This window comes from Sander vitreus, chromosome 10, assembly GCF_031162955.1.
Source record: "Sander vitreus isolate 19-12246 chromosome 10, sanVit1, whole genome shotgun sequence".
Lineage (NCBI taxonomy): Eukaryota > Metazoa > Chordata > Actinopteri > Perciformes > Percidae > Sander > Sander vitreus.
In genome coordinates, this window is record NC_135864.1 from 15,198,033 (window position 1) to 15,214,322 (window position 16,290).

General features: G+C 38.3%; 1 protein-coding gene across 3 annotated transcripts in view; it reads right to left on the reverse strand.

The window, feature by feature from the left end:
- Window positions 1-975: 975 nt before the first annotated feature.
- ccdc88b (coiled-coil and HOOK domain protein 88B) overlaps window positions 976-16,290 on the reverse strand; it is a 41,237-nt gene continuing 25,922 nt past the window's right edge. For all 3 annotated transcript variants that reach the window (XM_078260480.1, XM_078260478.1, XM_078260477.1), the window contains exons 22-28: window positions 15,966-16,109; window positions 13,781-13,967; window positions 10,915-11,060; window positions 6,456-6,563; window positions 4,260-4,411; window positions 1,861-2,199; window positions 976-1,549 (exon numbers count right to left, since the gene is read on the reverse strand). In XM_078260480.1, the coding sequence (XP_078116606.1) occupies window positions 1,512-1,549; window positions 1,861-2,199; window positions 4,260-4,411; window positions 6,456-6,563; window positions 10,915-11,060; window positions 13,781-13,967; window positions 15,966-16,109 (1,114 nt within the window). In that variant the 3' untranslated portion in view covers window positions 976-1,511. The remainder of the gene's footprint in view (window positions 1,550-1,860; window positions 2,200-4,259; window positions 4,412-6,455; window positions 6,564-10,914; window positions 11,061-13,780; window positions 13,968-15,965; window positions 16,110-16,290) is intronic.

Sequence of the window (16,290 nt, forward strand, 5' to 3'; positions counted from 1 at the left end):
AAACAGTCTGTAGAGTATGGAGCCCTGACACTGACAAAATGTAGTAAAAGGATAGGTCAAAAATATAGCTGAAAAAATCAATCAATAATATTGTTGGTCAATAATTAACATGGAGTGTGATAAGCTTTATACAGTTAGAACAATAGACAATAGAAGCACGGTGTGAACTTCTAAGTAGCGCTACCTAGCTAACTTGTTAAGTGTTCACTTGTTGGCTCAAATGCTTTAGCTACTGTTACAAGAGTTTACAGGATGGATATAAGCATAATAATAATAATAATAATAATAATAATAATAATAATATATTTATTTGATAGAGCACCTTTTACAGAACAAAGTCACAAAGTGCTTCACAGGAGTAAAATTGTTAAAAAAAAATATAACACTAAAAACAGTCAAATAAAACTTAAAAATCACATTTACAAACATGAGGCAAAGGCCAGTTTAAATAGAGTGAGTCTTCAGCTGCTTTTTAAAAGCGCCAACAGAGGGGAGCCACCACTTCAAAGGCACAGTCACCTTTTGTTTGTAGTCCAGCATGAGGGACAACCAGTAAGCCCTGGTCAGAAGACCTACAGTAAGGGACCTAGGCTACTTGTGATATAAGGATGGAGCAGGTCAGAGATATACACAGGTGCCTGACCATGAAAGGATCTATCTGTCACAACAGGAACCTTAAAATGAATCCTGAACTTGATGGGAAGTCAATATAAAGAGGATAAGATGGGAGCAAGGTTATTATAGTTTTGCATTTTTCATTAGTTTTTATTTTTATTTCATTTTGACTTTTTGTTTTCAAATTCAGTTTAGTTTTAATTCGTTTTTAAAGTGGGTTTGCTAGTTTAGTTTTTATTTTTTGAAAATGCTTAGTTTTAGTTTAGTTTTAGTCTTTTTTTGTAATATGGGTTATTTGTCGCGGGATTCAAAAAGGTCAGAAAAAGTATTGTGTAATAATAACTCAACAAAAACATCATACAATTTTAGAAATATGTATTCACAATGTATTCAACAATAAAACCAGTACATAAAATGTAGCCTACATATGGTCATACATATGTAAACAGTCTACACAAGACGCCGCAGTAAGTGCAAAATGTGTAAGTGACGTGTTCCAGGAAAAAAAAGCTAGCTAGCAACACATCCTCTTGACTTCACTGATGTTCTTCAAATTAAATGATAAAATAAATTGTTTGATCTGTCACCCTTATGGTATGATTAGGTTTAGACAAAAAAAACGCCTCTGGTCTTGACCAGGATTTGCTGGAAGAAGAGATCTTGCATCTCAATGGAACCTTCCTGGCTAAATGAAGGATAAAAAAAAAAATCTAAAATAAAATAGAGAGGTGGTTTATTCAACTCAGCAACAATGGAAACAATAGACAAAATTATTTATTAATTCATGTATTCAAAAATACTAAAAGGATCTCATTTTAAAAATGTTCAGACATACAAAAGGTTGCATAAAAAATATTAAACATAAGCTTTAATTAAGAGTCGAGTGTAGTTCTGTCTCAGGTTGTTGCTGTGTCGTCACTGGAGTGTTGATTGTCTGGAAGGCAGAGAAGATCACAGTCTAATAGGTGCATGCATGTTTTATTACAAAGAATATTAGCTTGACATTTACTTGTTATCCCATAGACCTTTCACAATGCTGAACATATAGCATACTCACAAACACACACAAACCTTTTTAAACTAAAACCTTTTTTTTTTTAAATAAATCTTTCAGCATTTCCTTACTTATTTTTGCTGTTTTCCTTCTTTAAGGAAAATCTGACCAAATGACTTGTTAGGGTGGACATTTCTCAAAGTGTACAGAAATTAACACACATCCTCCTCATTGGACTTTCTCCACCTCACCTCTGCCTTCTTCCTCCTCGACACTCTCCTGACTGCTCAACGGAGCGTCTGCTGTCTGGGGTGTGTTTGTTTCGCCTCTATGTCCCTCCCAGAGGGCAGTGGGGTTGTTCTGGCTGGAGCGCAGCCGCAGGCGGGGCGGTGTTTTGTGGTCACCAGGACTGAAGGATTGGGAGACTCCAGAGCCTCCCCTGGCCAACCCAAGCCCCCAGCCGTGACGGGATCCCAGCTTACGACGACCCCCAGAGCCGGAGCGCATGGCTGGAGTCCCAGGAGCCGAGATGTCTGTCTGGGATGGAGCTTTTCTTATTGGAGAGGGAGAGACTGGAGCACTGCGGGGGTCTGAAACAGTAATAAATTCATTCAAGGTTATTATTACTTAAATCACACATTTATACGAAGGCCATGGTAGTAATGTTATAGGTGATCAAATTTTGACATCATTAAATCATTGGCTCATTCATGCTGAGATATGATTATAATCAATATACAACACCCACAGCATGATGGTTTTCATTTTTTGTTTTCTTCTGTGTTCCACCAGGTGGTATACATTTGCTGATTGCTTTACAGCACAAACCAGGAAGGTACATTACTACTTTTATTTCAGTGCAAATGCAGTTTCAGCAACTCCGACAAAGGCAGGTGCAAAAATAAATTTAGGAAATGTGATAACTGTGGCTCAGGTGGTAGAGCTGGTCTGTCATTAGTCACAGGGTTAGTGGTTTGAATCCTGGCCCCTCATGTCCACATGTCGAAGGGACCTTGAGCAACACAATAAACCCCAAAAAGTGCTCCTGATGGCCGGGCAGCTCTGCCAACCATCAGTCTGTGAGTGTGAATGAGAAGTAGTAAAGTAAGTGCTTAACCTTTTATTTAAAACCCCTTATTTGGCTATTTTAAGCAGTATATAAACAATTAAATGTACATGTTTTGTTAAGAACAATAATGTAGTTTAGTTAAGCACATACTGTTGGATATTTATCCATGCATTTCTAAACTGCAATTCCTCCTGGGATGCATCTTTATGATATAAATATAATTGCATGTACAAATATATTATTAATGTAGCAACCTCACCTTCACTACCGCCTTTTTCTTATACAATATGGCATTTCAAATGACAATTAGAATCATAATTCTGAAAGAATTATAATGGTGAAAATGCTACTTTCAAATGGGCCTATAACATGGTCTAAATTGGTTATTAGTGTTGTTTAAATTGTAATTTCATAGTATATTAAAATGCATACATATTGTAATAAAATACATTTTTGTAGAAAATGTAAAAGCACAGTTAACTAAAGAGCTTAATGTGGATAGAAGCCTGACCTTTACATTCAAAAAGGCAAGCCTAACCTATTTAACAGTAGATTATATTACATTTAAATCATTTAAATTATTCATACATTCTGACTTAGTTTAATGAGATAAAGAACTGCTGTGGCAGACCTCGCTGGGTCCCAGTCTGTTCAGAGAGTTGTAACACCATCTGCAGCCTGAGACTGACCTGAGACCAGTGGTTAAGGTCAAGTTAACCTGGCATAAAGCGGGTTAGTTTCAGGGTTAAATGTTGGTGTTATGGGAAATGTCAACTCAAACAGAAGATAGGAAGTGGGGAATGTCTTGGCTAGCTCAAAAAATCTCTCTTTTTACAAGACATCTAATCTATTTAGAGCAATTAAACTGTGATTTGAATTTTCTTTACTGTTTCTTTACAGTGTTTGCCACATGCATCAACTTTTAACATACAACAATTCAAATTTAATTTTGAGAGATTTTCAGTTTTTTCCACTTGGAGTAAAAAAAGTGAAATTGAGTCTCTCTCTGGGGTGAAAACCGCTATACTCTTACAGTCCTCTTGTTGAGGAACAGAAAAAGTCAGGCCTCCCAGTGTAGGTCCTGACACACCGTTTGAGGCAGCAGGGTTTTAAGGGGGATAATAGAAAACACAATGCGAGGAAAAATTAAAATTAAATGGGGACGGTATGTTACAAAGAGAGAACAAAATATCTTGAATGTGGATTTGGGCTTAAATCTTGGCTGTGAAAATGTCTGCAGTGAGATTTTTGTCCCTCTCTCAGCCAGTAAAATGTATTCCACAGTCAAGGTGCATAAAAAGAGAATAGAGTCTTGCGAATCTTTTTCTTTCAACATGTGGTTAGCAGAGAAAGCCGGCCTCAGTAAGTCTTGGCACTCTACAGGGAGAGATCTAAAGAGAAGAGAGTGGTATCAATGCCGACCACACTTGGTAGTCATGAGATGATTTGTATGCATGCCTGTAGCCTCGCTTGATGGAGTGAGCATGTGAGCATATCTTTGTGAAAACCATTCGCCTCGTGTTTGTGTGTGTGAGAGAAAGAGAGGTAGTGTGCTGGGCTGTGTGAGGTGTGTGGTCTCACCGGGATGAGGTGTGTGCGTGTCTGATGTAAATTCAGTGCTGTCGGCTATGTTTTCCACACTGCCCGCAGCAGTGAAGAGGGCTCGTCCCTCCCTTACTCCTCCCCGGGGTTTGATTAGCTTCTTCATCCGGTCTGCAATCCAGTTAGATTTCCTAGGAAGACACAGAGGACAGGGACCATTTACAAAGAGGGATGAGCTAGGAGATATTGTGTGTGTGTGTGTGTGTGTGTGTGTGTGTGTGTGTGTGTGTGTGCGTGTGTGTGCGTGTGCGTGTGCGTGCATGCTCACACACAGCACCCTGCTTTTACAGAAAACACTTGGAGGATGCCAAGTGTAACAAGGGCTGTATGTTTTCAAAATGAGAATAAAATGTTCCTGAAGGTGCCAACTGCCATTTATTATGCCAAAGAAAGCACTTTGCAACATGACATCAAGAAAATCTATTTTTGAAAGTCTTATCATTAAAATGTCATTACCATATTAATTTGTAGCACTAGGGACAAAATGCATTTCTGTGACACTTTGTACTAGGGGTGTGCAAAAAAATCGATTCATATTCAAATCGTGATTCAAGCTCTACCGATTCAAAATCGGTACATAGAATTCCAAAAATAGATTCATATTTTTATTTTTTTTAATTTTTATTTAAATTTTTTTTTTATATTATTATTATAATTAATAATAATAATTTTTTTTTAATTGTATGTCTACTACTGGAAATTCAAGGTCCCAGTAGCTTACAGACATCACACACAACATACACATACATCATAGCAGGATGTTAAAATAACAAATAACAAACAAATCCACATGAATAACATGGACAATAAAAGATACTAAATAAAAAATCCATATGAATGTACTAAGGGATGTATAAGATATATATATATATATATATATATATATATATATATATATATATATATATAAAGTAACTACATTTACATACTGTGAATCGTTTTTTTTTATTCGAGAATCGTTTTTGAATTGAAAATCAATTTTGAATCAAATCGTGAGCCTAAAAATCGATATTGAATCGAATCGTGACATTTTCTGAATCGTGCACCCCTACTTTGTACCCAACAATACTAATTAGGGCCTGAGCCCCAACAGCGGCAAATTAATCACCTTTCTGAGGGGCTTAACATACTCAAAAACTCACCAAAATTGGCGGTCGCATCAATTCTGGTGAAAATGTTTAAAGCTTTAGTGTGTAGTTTCTTTCTCCCCCATGAGGAATTCTAAGTAATGACAACAAAACTTACAGCGCATCCACATGACACAAGCCTTCCGTGATCCCCCCCACCCCTCCTCCACACAGTTGCCAGTAGCCAAGGAGGCCACGGAGGATTAAAAAAACATGATGGACTCTTCAGAAGAGGTAATTATCTTCATTCGATTTTCTGCGCGCGAAAGTCGTCGGATGACATCAATTTCTGAACATAGCCAAAATGAGAAATACAGAGAGAGTTTTGTGGAGCTGAAAGTCTTAATTAGCTTTGTAGCAACTCATTTGGCAATGGCTTGAATGTAACGGACGGTCATTAATATCAAAAAGTTACGCACTAAAGCTTTAACTTAACATGCTTATTTTAGACAACATGACTCCAGAAAAAAATTATTTGTTTACTAACAATTTTTAGTAATGACTACTAATGTACACTTGATTTGTCTACTGCATCAATTTCCTGCTCTGTGTTAATACAACTTGACCTGTTAAGTTTCACCTTGTGTAAAAACTTAGATGGTTTAAGGCAACTGTTTTCCACACAAATTTATAGTAAAGTCAACTAATTCGGAATAACAGTGTGTGAAAAAATGTTTTTCTTTGTTGCCAATTAAATTGAATCGAGAAAGCCAACAGTTAATATTTTACATTCATCATTAGGTTAATCTGACCACTCCCCCCCCCCCGTAAATTAAACCTATGTATGTAACACCTGCTTAATTTTGATTTAAAATTAACTTCTATTTATTTCTACACTTTTTTTTGTTTTGATGTCTCATGCTGTATTTCTTTTCTTTGTGTAAAGCACTTTGTCTTTGTGTATTAATGTGCTGTATAAACACACTTGCTTGTATAAACACACTCGTTTTCTGCAGGGATATTGTATAGTGTTGCGATGCACAGATGTAGTGAACTAATAAACTGAGTATAGGTGTATACAGTATATATTTATATTTCTATAAAGTACTTGGCTTTGCTGGCTGGAGGTTGCATGCTGGGCTCGAGGACTCGATACTGATCCATAATCTTCTCCACCAATTTCTGCTTCTCCCGACGAAGCTCGCTCAGCTTCTCCCTAAAAGAAAACACATGAAGCATCAGAACAAAGCAGCTGAGTAGGAAGGTCTGTTTGATTCATTTCATGCATTCATTATCAGTGCCAATAGATGGGATTATTCAGAAAGTGGCTGATAGTGTATGAATCAGCTTGTTCCTGTAAACTCACGACTGAGAAATGGAGCCTGCTGTGCTGTTTGAACAGGATTCTTTATAAACCAGCAGATCAGAAAAGAGACTGTGTGTGTGGATGTTAATGTCCATGTGCTGCTGGTGAGCAGAGGGTCCAGGGTTCGAGCTTAAAGTAAGATGACAAATAGTCTGCATGCTGCATGAAACACGGCTCATAATAAAAATACTGAACACAGAGTCACTGATAGTATGATCTGACCGCTGCGCACTGACACAAAACTGTGAGCGGAAGAGCTCAGAATTTGAAGTTATTAGAGAAGAGCAACGGTGAGTATCGAGGCCCATGTAAATTTTTAGCCATGCCAGCGGCATGAATCTAGGGATGTCTGTCGAGTCAGTCCACCGCTTTGGTCCAGACTGAAATATCTCAAAACCTATTAAATGGATTGTTATGAAATGCTGTCCAGATATTTATGGTCCCAAGAGGATGACTCATACTGACTTTGGTGATCCCCTGAGTTTTCCTCTAGTGCCACCATGAGGTTCACATTTGTGGTTTTAAAAGAAATATCTCAACAACTATTGGATGGATTGCCATGACATTTTATACACAGTCATGTTGCTCTCAGGATAAATTTTGATGATTTTGGTGATCTCCTAACTTAGATTTTTGACCAAATACCTGTAAAACTAACAACATTCTCATTATCCTCAGCTGTACTTTGTGTTTAATGCTAATTAGCAAATGTTAGCATGCTAACACGCTAAACTACGATGGTGTACATGGTAAATGATATACCTGCTTACAAACCTGCTTAGCATGTAGCTCATGTACATCCTGAATGAGAGGCTAGCATGGATGTAGACAATACGCCTTGTTTTCATATTTCAGATTAGTTAGTGCAGCTAATTGGATGTTTTCCAATCAAATAATGTGGCCATTGGCTCTGGTTATTTTTGTGTCCTTCACTTCTGTTCTGTGTATCAACTACAAACCAAAGCATATAGCTGGCAGCAGATCAGTATCAAATCTATTAAATAAGTTTAGAGGTTGATGAAGCATCTTGAAGGCCAGTTTGTTTCATTTTATGATGCCTCCTCAGTACTCACGTTTACTCACTGAATTCACATTTCCCACTACATTAAGTTTAGAAGGTCAAAGTCACTACATCATTTGCTCTGCGTCACACACAACAAAAGTGATTTTGTAGATCAAACAATCTAAACTGTCCAAGGTCCTAAATATAATTTGCGAGTCTGACTGAAAGCAGAGAGCCTAGATGTCTGTGAAGAACGTGTTGTGCTTATAAGGCCGTTTATCTTAAACGTACACTTTAAGAACTACATTTTTTTAATCTTAGCCACACTGGACATGTTATATTGGGTGCATTTTTGTATTTGGCCTGTTTACTCACACATCACATGGACTAACTTTTATGTCATCCTGTTTGTGATTTTATTAGAATAGAAACTCCAGTCTGAATAAACTACTCTGAAATTGGACTGTATGCCTTTGATTCTGAAGTTCAGACCTTGGGATGATAACCCCTCGTCAAATAATTGAGAAGGGAAAGGACTGATCGGGAATTCTGGTGATGTTTTAGAAAAAGCACAAACATTTTTTTGTACTCAGAAGTGGTTTCAGTCCCCTTTTTCATACAGCTACCATTACTCTGAATACTAATTAATGTCTACAAACCTTACACACATCAAACATTACAGTACATCAATAAGGGCTTGATACTACTGATCCCTTAGCAATTGTGGGTGTCTGGCTAATTAATTGTATTTTTAATTGTAGAGCTGATGGAGCTGAGGAGTCAGGTGACTGTATTCATCACTACAAACAATGCCTTTAACATTACATATAGTCTTTTGATCTATTGTTAATATAAAAAAAAAATATTAGAGCAGCTTTAACTCCTCCCTTAAATTAAATCAGACATGGCTTCTCACACATCATATTGTAGTGCAGTTAGCCTATGATGTTAAATCTCCAGTACCCGCTTAGTGTCAAAGTGAAGTTGTCTTGTAAACAAAGTCACATTTATGGTGGCCGGGTTGGTTCAGTGGGTAGAGCAGGCGCACATATACGTAGAGGTCCAGGGTTCTAGTCTGACCCGTGACGATTTCCAGCATGTCTTCTTCCTCTCTCTCCCCTTTCTCACCTAGCTGTCCTGTCCATTAAAGGCAGAAATGCCCCAAAAATATATATTTTTTAAAGTTACTTTTATGGTTTCTCACCAAAACGTATTGTGTGTATCCTTAATGCCTGACAGAAGAGTTTAATGTGAAATGAAACTGTAGGCAGGAATATGTATCGTGACGTTGTGTGCTCTTGCCAATAAGATGCCAAACAAAATGTGAACCCACCCATCAAAACATTCCTCCATAGCACTGCTTATGATCAAAAACTCCACACAACTGTAACCTTTAGCCCCTTAAATGTTACCCTGAAATTCTTCTTAACTTTTTGTCTCATTGTTTTGTTTGCCTGTTTGTTCCAAATGTTCACTAAAGGGATATCATGCTACAACATGCATATATAAAGTCTAATTAGTCAACACAAGATCCCTCCTTCCATCTTGAATACTTTAATATCCTGCTTATCCCATTATCCAAGCATGCACTGGGGAGTTATATTTCTGTAATTCAGTGTGATTTATTTCTTTGTTTTGATGATAACTGTGCTGATATGGTCTAAAGATTAAAATAAATGCCTGTGGGTCTGAACAATGCATGGCTGTTTATTAACATGCATTTGAAATGGAGACCCACCAACTTTAAAGGTGCTGAACTAAAATATGCAATGCTGTCAGTGACATTTATCTCAGTAATTTAGGAAAACAAATTAAACCATAGTAAGTAAAAATGATCTTTTCAAGAATGAAAGCTACAAAAGATGCCATTTGTGAGAAATATGGCTCATTAAAACTTAAATGGTGAAGCCAGCTCTGCATGCTCACTATTAGTTCTAGATTAATCTGTTAGTCATTTAAAAGGACGACTGCTGAGTGCTATTGGACTGTGAAATTGTTGTCTCAAACCTTTACATGTCCTGGATATGAATATAGACTGTGTTACTGCCTACAAAGTTAGAAATGTTAACAAAATACTCTAACACACATTACATAAAGTTTCATTTGAATAAAGGTGATGCTTTGTTTTAAAGGTCCAATGTGTGGGAATTTCTCCCATCTAGCGTTGAGATCATATATCGCAATCAACTCTCTCACGCCACGCAGTTCAAAGTACGTATTACAGCTACGGTAGCCTTCACGCTTTTCTCTTGCTCTTTTTTTTGTGGGCTTTGTTGCAGACTTTAATTGATAGGACAGCTAGGTGAGAAAGGGGAGAGAGAGGGGGAAGACATGCAGGAAATCGTCTCAGGTCAGACTCGAACCCCATCTCAGAATATGTGCGCCTGATCTACCCACTGAGGCAACCCGGCCACGTCTCTTGCTCTTTTCAATATCCTTTTTCTTTTTCTAGGCGAAGAAGACTCCTGTTCCTGAATTTAGATTTTGAAGACGTGTGGTCCTCCATGTTTCCTTCTTCAAACTTGCCGGGGCCAGGAAACTACAATACCCATTAGCAGCACCTGTGAGTTTATCATGTGACAGCGAAAACGCGAAAGGCGGCGCAGTATATCATGTATGTCCCTTACCGGCAAACATATTTCAAGATGGCACATGAATATGGAGCGTCTACCCCAGTTCATGCAAATGTAAAATTTCAAGCCAATAGGAATACTTGGAATTGATGATGGTGGTAAATATTCATGAAAAAGGACAAGTTTGTGAATGGGTAACACAGATTTTGTTAATGAACAACTAAACACGTTACACACTGGATCTTTAAAGAAACCTGATTTTCTCTTCAGTACGCTTCTCTTGTCAGTAGTTCCAAACAAAAACAAATGATCTGCTCTATCGGGAATACAGTATATATTGTGGGGTCCGGACAGCTTTGTGGGGCCAAAATGCTGTACCCCACAACTTTAAAGGGCTGTTTGAGAGTTAAGACTTGGTTTTAGGATTAAGGTTTAATTAGGTTAAGGTTAGGGTTAGGGTAAGGGTTAAGGTTAGGCATTTAGTCTTGATGGTTAAGGTTAGGGTAAGGGGCTAGGGAATGCATTATGTCAATGACGGGTCCCCACAAAGATAGTGCCACGCACTGTGTGTGTGTGTGTGTGTGTGTGTGTGTGTGTGTGTGTGTGTGTGTGTGTGTGTACTGACTGGTACTCCCTCTGCTGTGAGTAGTGCTGGTCACGGCGCTCTAGGCTCTGCTCCAGTAAGGCCCGGTTCTCCTTCAGCAGACTCTGGTTCTGCTCCGCTAAATGTCGGTTCTCCTCCTCCATGTTCCCCTTCAACTGGGTCAACAGCTACACACATAAACACCATAAATGTCAAAGTAAACAGTTTGGTAAGACAAAAATATAATGTGTTTGTGTGTTAGAGCACATATGCATTCACAGGTTGCAGACAAAGTAGACAAGAAAAGTCAGTGTAAACAATGGAAAACACAGTGGATCTGCAGAAATCTTTATACAGGTTCATTCAGATTTACCAGTCAACAGTACTGATTTTGTCAGCTGAAAAGTCTTTCAAAGATATATATAGTGTGTGAAGATATCAAAGTACAAAGAGACCCAATAGCTGGTGACTGAATAGCTGGGGCATTGGTTTAAACGATTGCAACCTTTTTTTTTATCAAACCTGACACTGAAACTGTGAAGCAAGAGGTCAGAGGTTACCAGGACTGACTGACTGAAAGACACATAGCAACAAACTGCAGCCTCTCAAATGACCAAAGAATTCATTCAGCTTCTCTACAAGCGGTCTGAACAAAACCTGTGAGAGTTTCATAAAGATGCTGTTTTAGGCAGAGTTAACATCCAAGGCTAACACTCAAAACAACAAACTCTTAGTGCATGAAATTACTAAGTGAAAGACGTGAAAAAAAATCATCTTTTTTTTAACATTTGAATAAATGTCTAATTTTAGAAAACTGCAAGTCTTACACACAGGTACGGCCACACCTTTGCATGAATACATCTCTCTAAATTTCTATTTGTGAATCTGTTTCCAATTACTTTTGCCTTCTTAGCCGCAGTCGCTGTCCAATCGACTGCAGTTAGCACAGCTGTGGCAACAACAGGTTAATTGGGAGACCACACAGGCTCCAAAAATGAACTTTTCCTTTTGATCAAAGATAAGACTTGCCACCTCTCTGCTTCTCTACAACACAGTATAATGAGAAGCCTGTGTGTCTGATTCCCAGGATCTAAACCTAACTACCAGCAGTATAACATTGTGGGGGGCTGAATAAGGCATCCAGTGAGGCACATAGTGCCTAATGATACTTAAACATTTATAGCAGTGTTTTGAATTAAGGGACAGTTTGACCTGAGTGGACGAAGAAATGATTTGGCATGAAATGAGACTGAAAGTGAACGTAGAAATAATGTAATTTCTGAAACATTTGGTTCATCAGACTCAAAAAGCAATGCCGTGATTCTGCACGCTACATTTTTTAGCAAATTGTGGGAAGCAAGTTCATTCGCTTTTTTGTTGAGAGTTAGATGAGAAAATCAATACCACACTCATATCGGTACATATAAAGCTACTGCCAAATGGTGATTATCAATCAGCTTGGTACAAAGACTAAAAGCACAATGAAAACAGCTGGCTAAAGGTAACAAATACCACCTTAATTAGTGAGCACAAAGCTCACTAATTAACACGCTGTATTTTCTTTGGTTTAATCCGTAGGAAAAAAAATGGATGGTTATGTGCTAAACTATTTCTACTCCCAGTGCATAAACTTCCTGCAGTCTCTGCTGGTTGCCTAGTAACTGCTCAGAGCCCAAAAAATAAATAATATGGCAACAATGAAATACAATGTGTTAATTTATGAGCTTTAGAGGTGCTGGTAGGTGGATTTCCCCCAGTTTTCAGTCTTTATGCTAAGCTAAGCTCCTGACTTACTGTATTTCCCCAAATGTCCAACTATTACTTTAATGGTTGGTATTGTCCTAACTGAAAACTTTGTGATTTTGTGTTTCTGCTTCTTCCTGTACAACATTCCTTCACATATATAAGCAGACCAAAGGTCCTGTACCAGCTTTTGATTCAGGATTGGTTTTAATGAGCAGCTGGATGAAGCAGCGGAACACAACATCTGCTGGTTGACTTCTTAAACTCTGTACAGAAAGTCAAGTTTCACCTGTTTGGTCCCTCAAATGACTAAAGACTTTCCTGCTTGAAGAACATTTTCAATATTCAGCGCTTGTTTGACAGCATCACACAGAAGACTAAAGCTGTTCTAGAGGAAAAGATGCCCCTGCTCCTTATTACCAAGGGGGTAAGCTTCTCCTCGGACCGCGAACCTCCTATGGCGCCATTTTGATGCTAATAAGCCATCACCTCCCGTTAGCATTCCATTGACTGCCATTCATTTTGGCACCATTTTGACAGCGAATAACTTTACATCTGAATCGTTTAAAGACGTTATTTGTCCATTGTTTATTTCTAAAGAAACACGACAATGTATAAAAGGCTCCATTACCTTGTACCTCACGTTATGGCTCTGTAGCAGACGTTTTTGTAAAAATAGGCTAACGATTGTGTCATAACCACGCGACTTACTGTCGCACAGTAGAGGAATTACCGTATAGTACAGGAGAAGCGCACAGGCAGTTTCGTCTCACATTAGCTGTTTAAGTTTAATTACTAATGTTAACTAGCATTTTAGTTAGCAATAATTAGCCTGTGTCCATGTTATCTCCTTACATATACCTACGCTCTCCGTCTCTGCAAGATTGGGAATGATTGAGATTTCTCTCTCTCTCTCTCAGCTACCAGAAGACTTACAACTTTCAGACACGTTGCTCACGGCACATTTACGCAATAATGCTTTAAATACATTTGTTTTTTATTTATTTCAAGAGTGTAATGTTTGTGAGTGTCTCTGCTATGAAGTACTAAATCCCTTTTTTGCATGTCAATGGTCGGCTGGCAGCTTGAATACAAAACAACTTTGTGTGTATATGCAGGTGTGTAGATACATTTCTGTGTGTCTGTGTATGTGTGTGGTTAATACCTGGTACTGGCTGGTGAGGCGGGCGCTGGTGAGGACCAGGCTCTGGTTGGTTTCCCTCAGGCCGCTGAGTTCCCCCTCCAGCCGCGTCCGCTCCAGCTGGGAGGCGCTCAGCTCGCCCCTCAGCTCCGAGCCCTGAGCCAGCAGCTCCGCCTGTGACGCCAACCCCTCCTTCTGCTGGGCCTGCAGCCTGCAACACCGACACACATGGGCTTTACTCATCGCTGTCACTGTTAGGTGTCGTGTATCATTTATTTGGTAAGTGCTCTTTAACTGAGGCTCATTATTATATTATTACACAACATGATGAGTCCTCACAAAGCCAGAAAACAACAACAGATAAATCTGACTTAATGGGTTTTATTAGGTCACTTAGTGGTTTTAGACCGTTGCTTACAAAATATAGAGCCAAGCGATCATCTTGTAATGAGAACTGCAGTGAGATTAGATGAAACTCTTAATGGTCACTGTGGGGGAAATTTGGTAATGTTCGGTAATAAGCATCCAACATTTTATGTTCTCAGTGTGGATTCAAAGTGTTTTGGAATTAACTTTTTATGTAACTTAAAATTGAACCACTGTACAGCATGGCTCAGTATATAACAAATCAACCACTCTCCATATATTCCCTTCGGAGCTGAAACTAATGATTGTATTCATTATTGACTATTCTGTTATTTTCTCGATAAATCGATGAAGTATTTGTTCTATAAAATTTCAGAAAATAGTAACAATGAGCACATGGTGACATTTTCAATGTTCAATTTCAAGTTAATAATTATAGAAAACAAAAAACAAAACAAAAGAAGCTGGAACAGAGTTTTTGCCAGTTTTTCTTAAAATTGCAATAACCGATTGTTTGGCCACTTGGGGGCAGCAGACACAAGCTTTGAACACAACACTGACATATCATCACCTTTTAAGATTGATATGGTAAACGTGTTAGCAAACAGTTGCTTATTTACACATCTGGCAGTTACTCAGCACTATTAGTATTAGCATTTGTTGTGTTTCTGACCACCTGTTAACTCTCTTTTAACTCTGTTTTTGTTCTCCACCAACACCTTGGGGGAATGTCTGGCTCTATAGCTGCCAAATGCTCCACTGTGTTCACCAGCTAGTCGCTTACTGTGTCTGTCTACTGTTTGGTGCTAAGCAGGTAGCGTAAAGTGGGTTTTTATAGCATTTTTCATTGCACAGGTTCCTGCTGCAGTCGACTTTAAAGTTGCCAGACAGCTGAACAATGAGCTGAAACTCGCTATAAAACTCAGAGAGGAGCTGCAGGTTCATGTGATAATTCTCTGCAGAATCATCAATACAAGCGACTCCTTTCATTGTCACATTGCTTTCACTTTGTCATTTGATACATTTATTATTATGAAAATATTGATTAAAGCCACTTTAAAGAAATACATTAAAAAAGTGCTTGATTATCATCATTGTTGCCGATTTATTTTTCTACTAAATCCATTCATATTTTATTTACCTCATTCAGTTAAAACATTACATTACTAATGCATGGACATGCTTATTTTAAATCTTAACAAAGTGTGTCTTTGACAACCAGGAGGAAGAGGCCATCCTGTTTCCAGCTTGACACCCTGTCATTTGAGACAGCCAGAGTAATCAATAACATCAATATGATGAAAACCTGGTTGATTAACTAATTATCATGGTACATGAGTATTGTATGATGATGATCATCATCATCATCATTATATCACACGCTTCCCTCCTCAGAAGCACTGTTGAAGCACAACCTCAGGTCTTAGTCAGACTGGTCTGTGGCTGAAAGACACAGAAAACTAAAATCTGAGGTAAAGCTTTAAGTCCACATCTAAGATAAATTCATCAATTGAGTCCAAAAGCCTTACATTTTTCTGCTTTAAATGTTTTTGGAACTGAGGTTCAAACAAACTACATATTTTCCATTGCTCCCCAATCCTGTTTTTTGATGTTTTGTGCTGTGTTCTGTGCTGCTGTTTTATGTCTAAAAGCCTTTCAATCAATAACAAAAAAATGCATTCTGTGCATTCCTACATTACATATTTATTCAAACCAGTTCCTGTGTTGCTCCCTGTGATTCATATAGAGAAATAAATGCTGCATGCAGTGAGAGGAGAGGAGTGAAAGGATGATCAGATCTCATTAACATGATGCTGAAGAAGCTGGTGAATGTATTTGTTACCTCTCGTTGTCTTCTTTCAGCCTCTCCAGCTCTCGTTCTCTCTCCAGTCTCCTCTGGGCATCTGCTTCCATCTCTTCTCTCTCCATCTTCATCTCCCGCTCTCTCTCCTCCAGGTGGGTTTTATCGTCCAGTAGCTCCTTGTACCTTGAGATTACAAACACAACATTCATCCCAACAAAAACAATTATGGCTTAAAATGTGTGACAGAAAGAGAGTGTGTTTGTCTTTAAAGGTGGTGCTAGTGGATTTGTGTGTATATTTCTGTTCTTGGGAGAACTAAAAGTATAAGGATACACAAAAGACTCAAAATGCTCTGAAGTCAGGA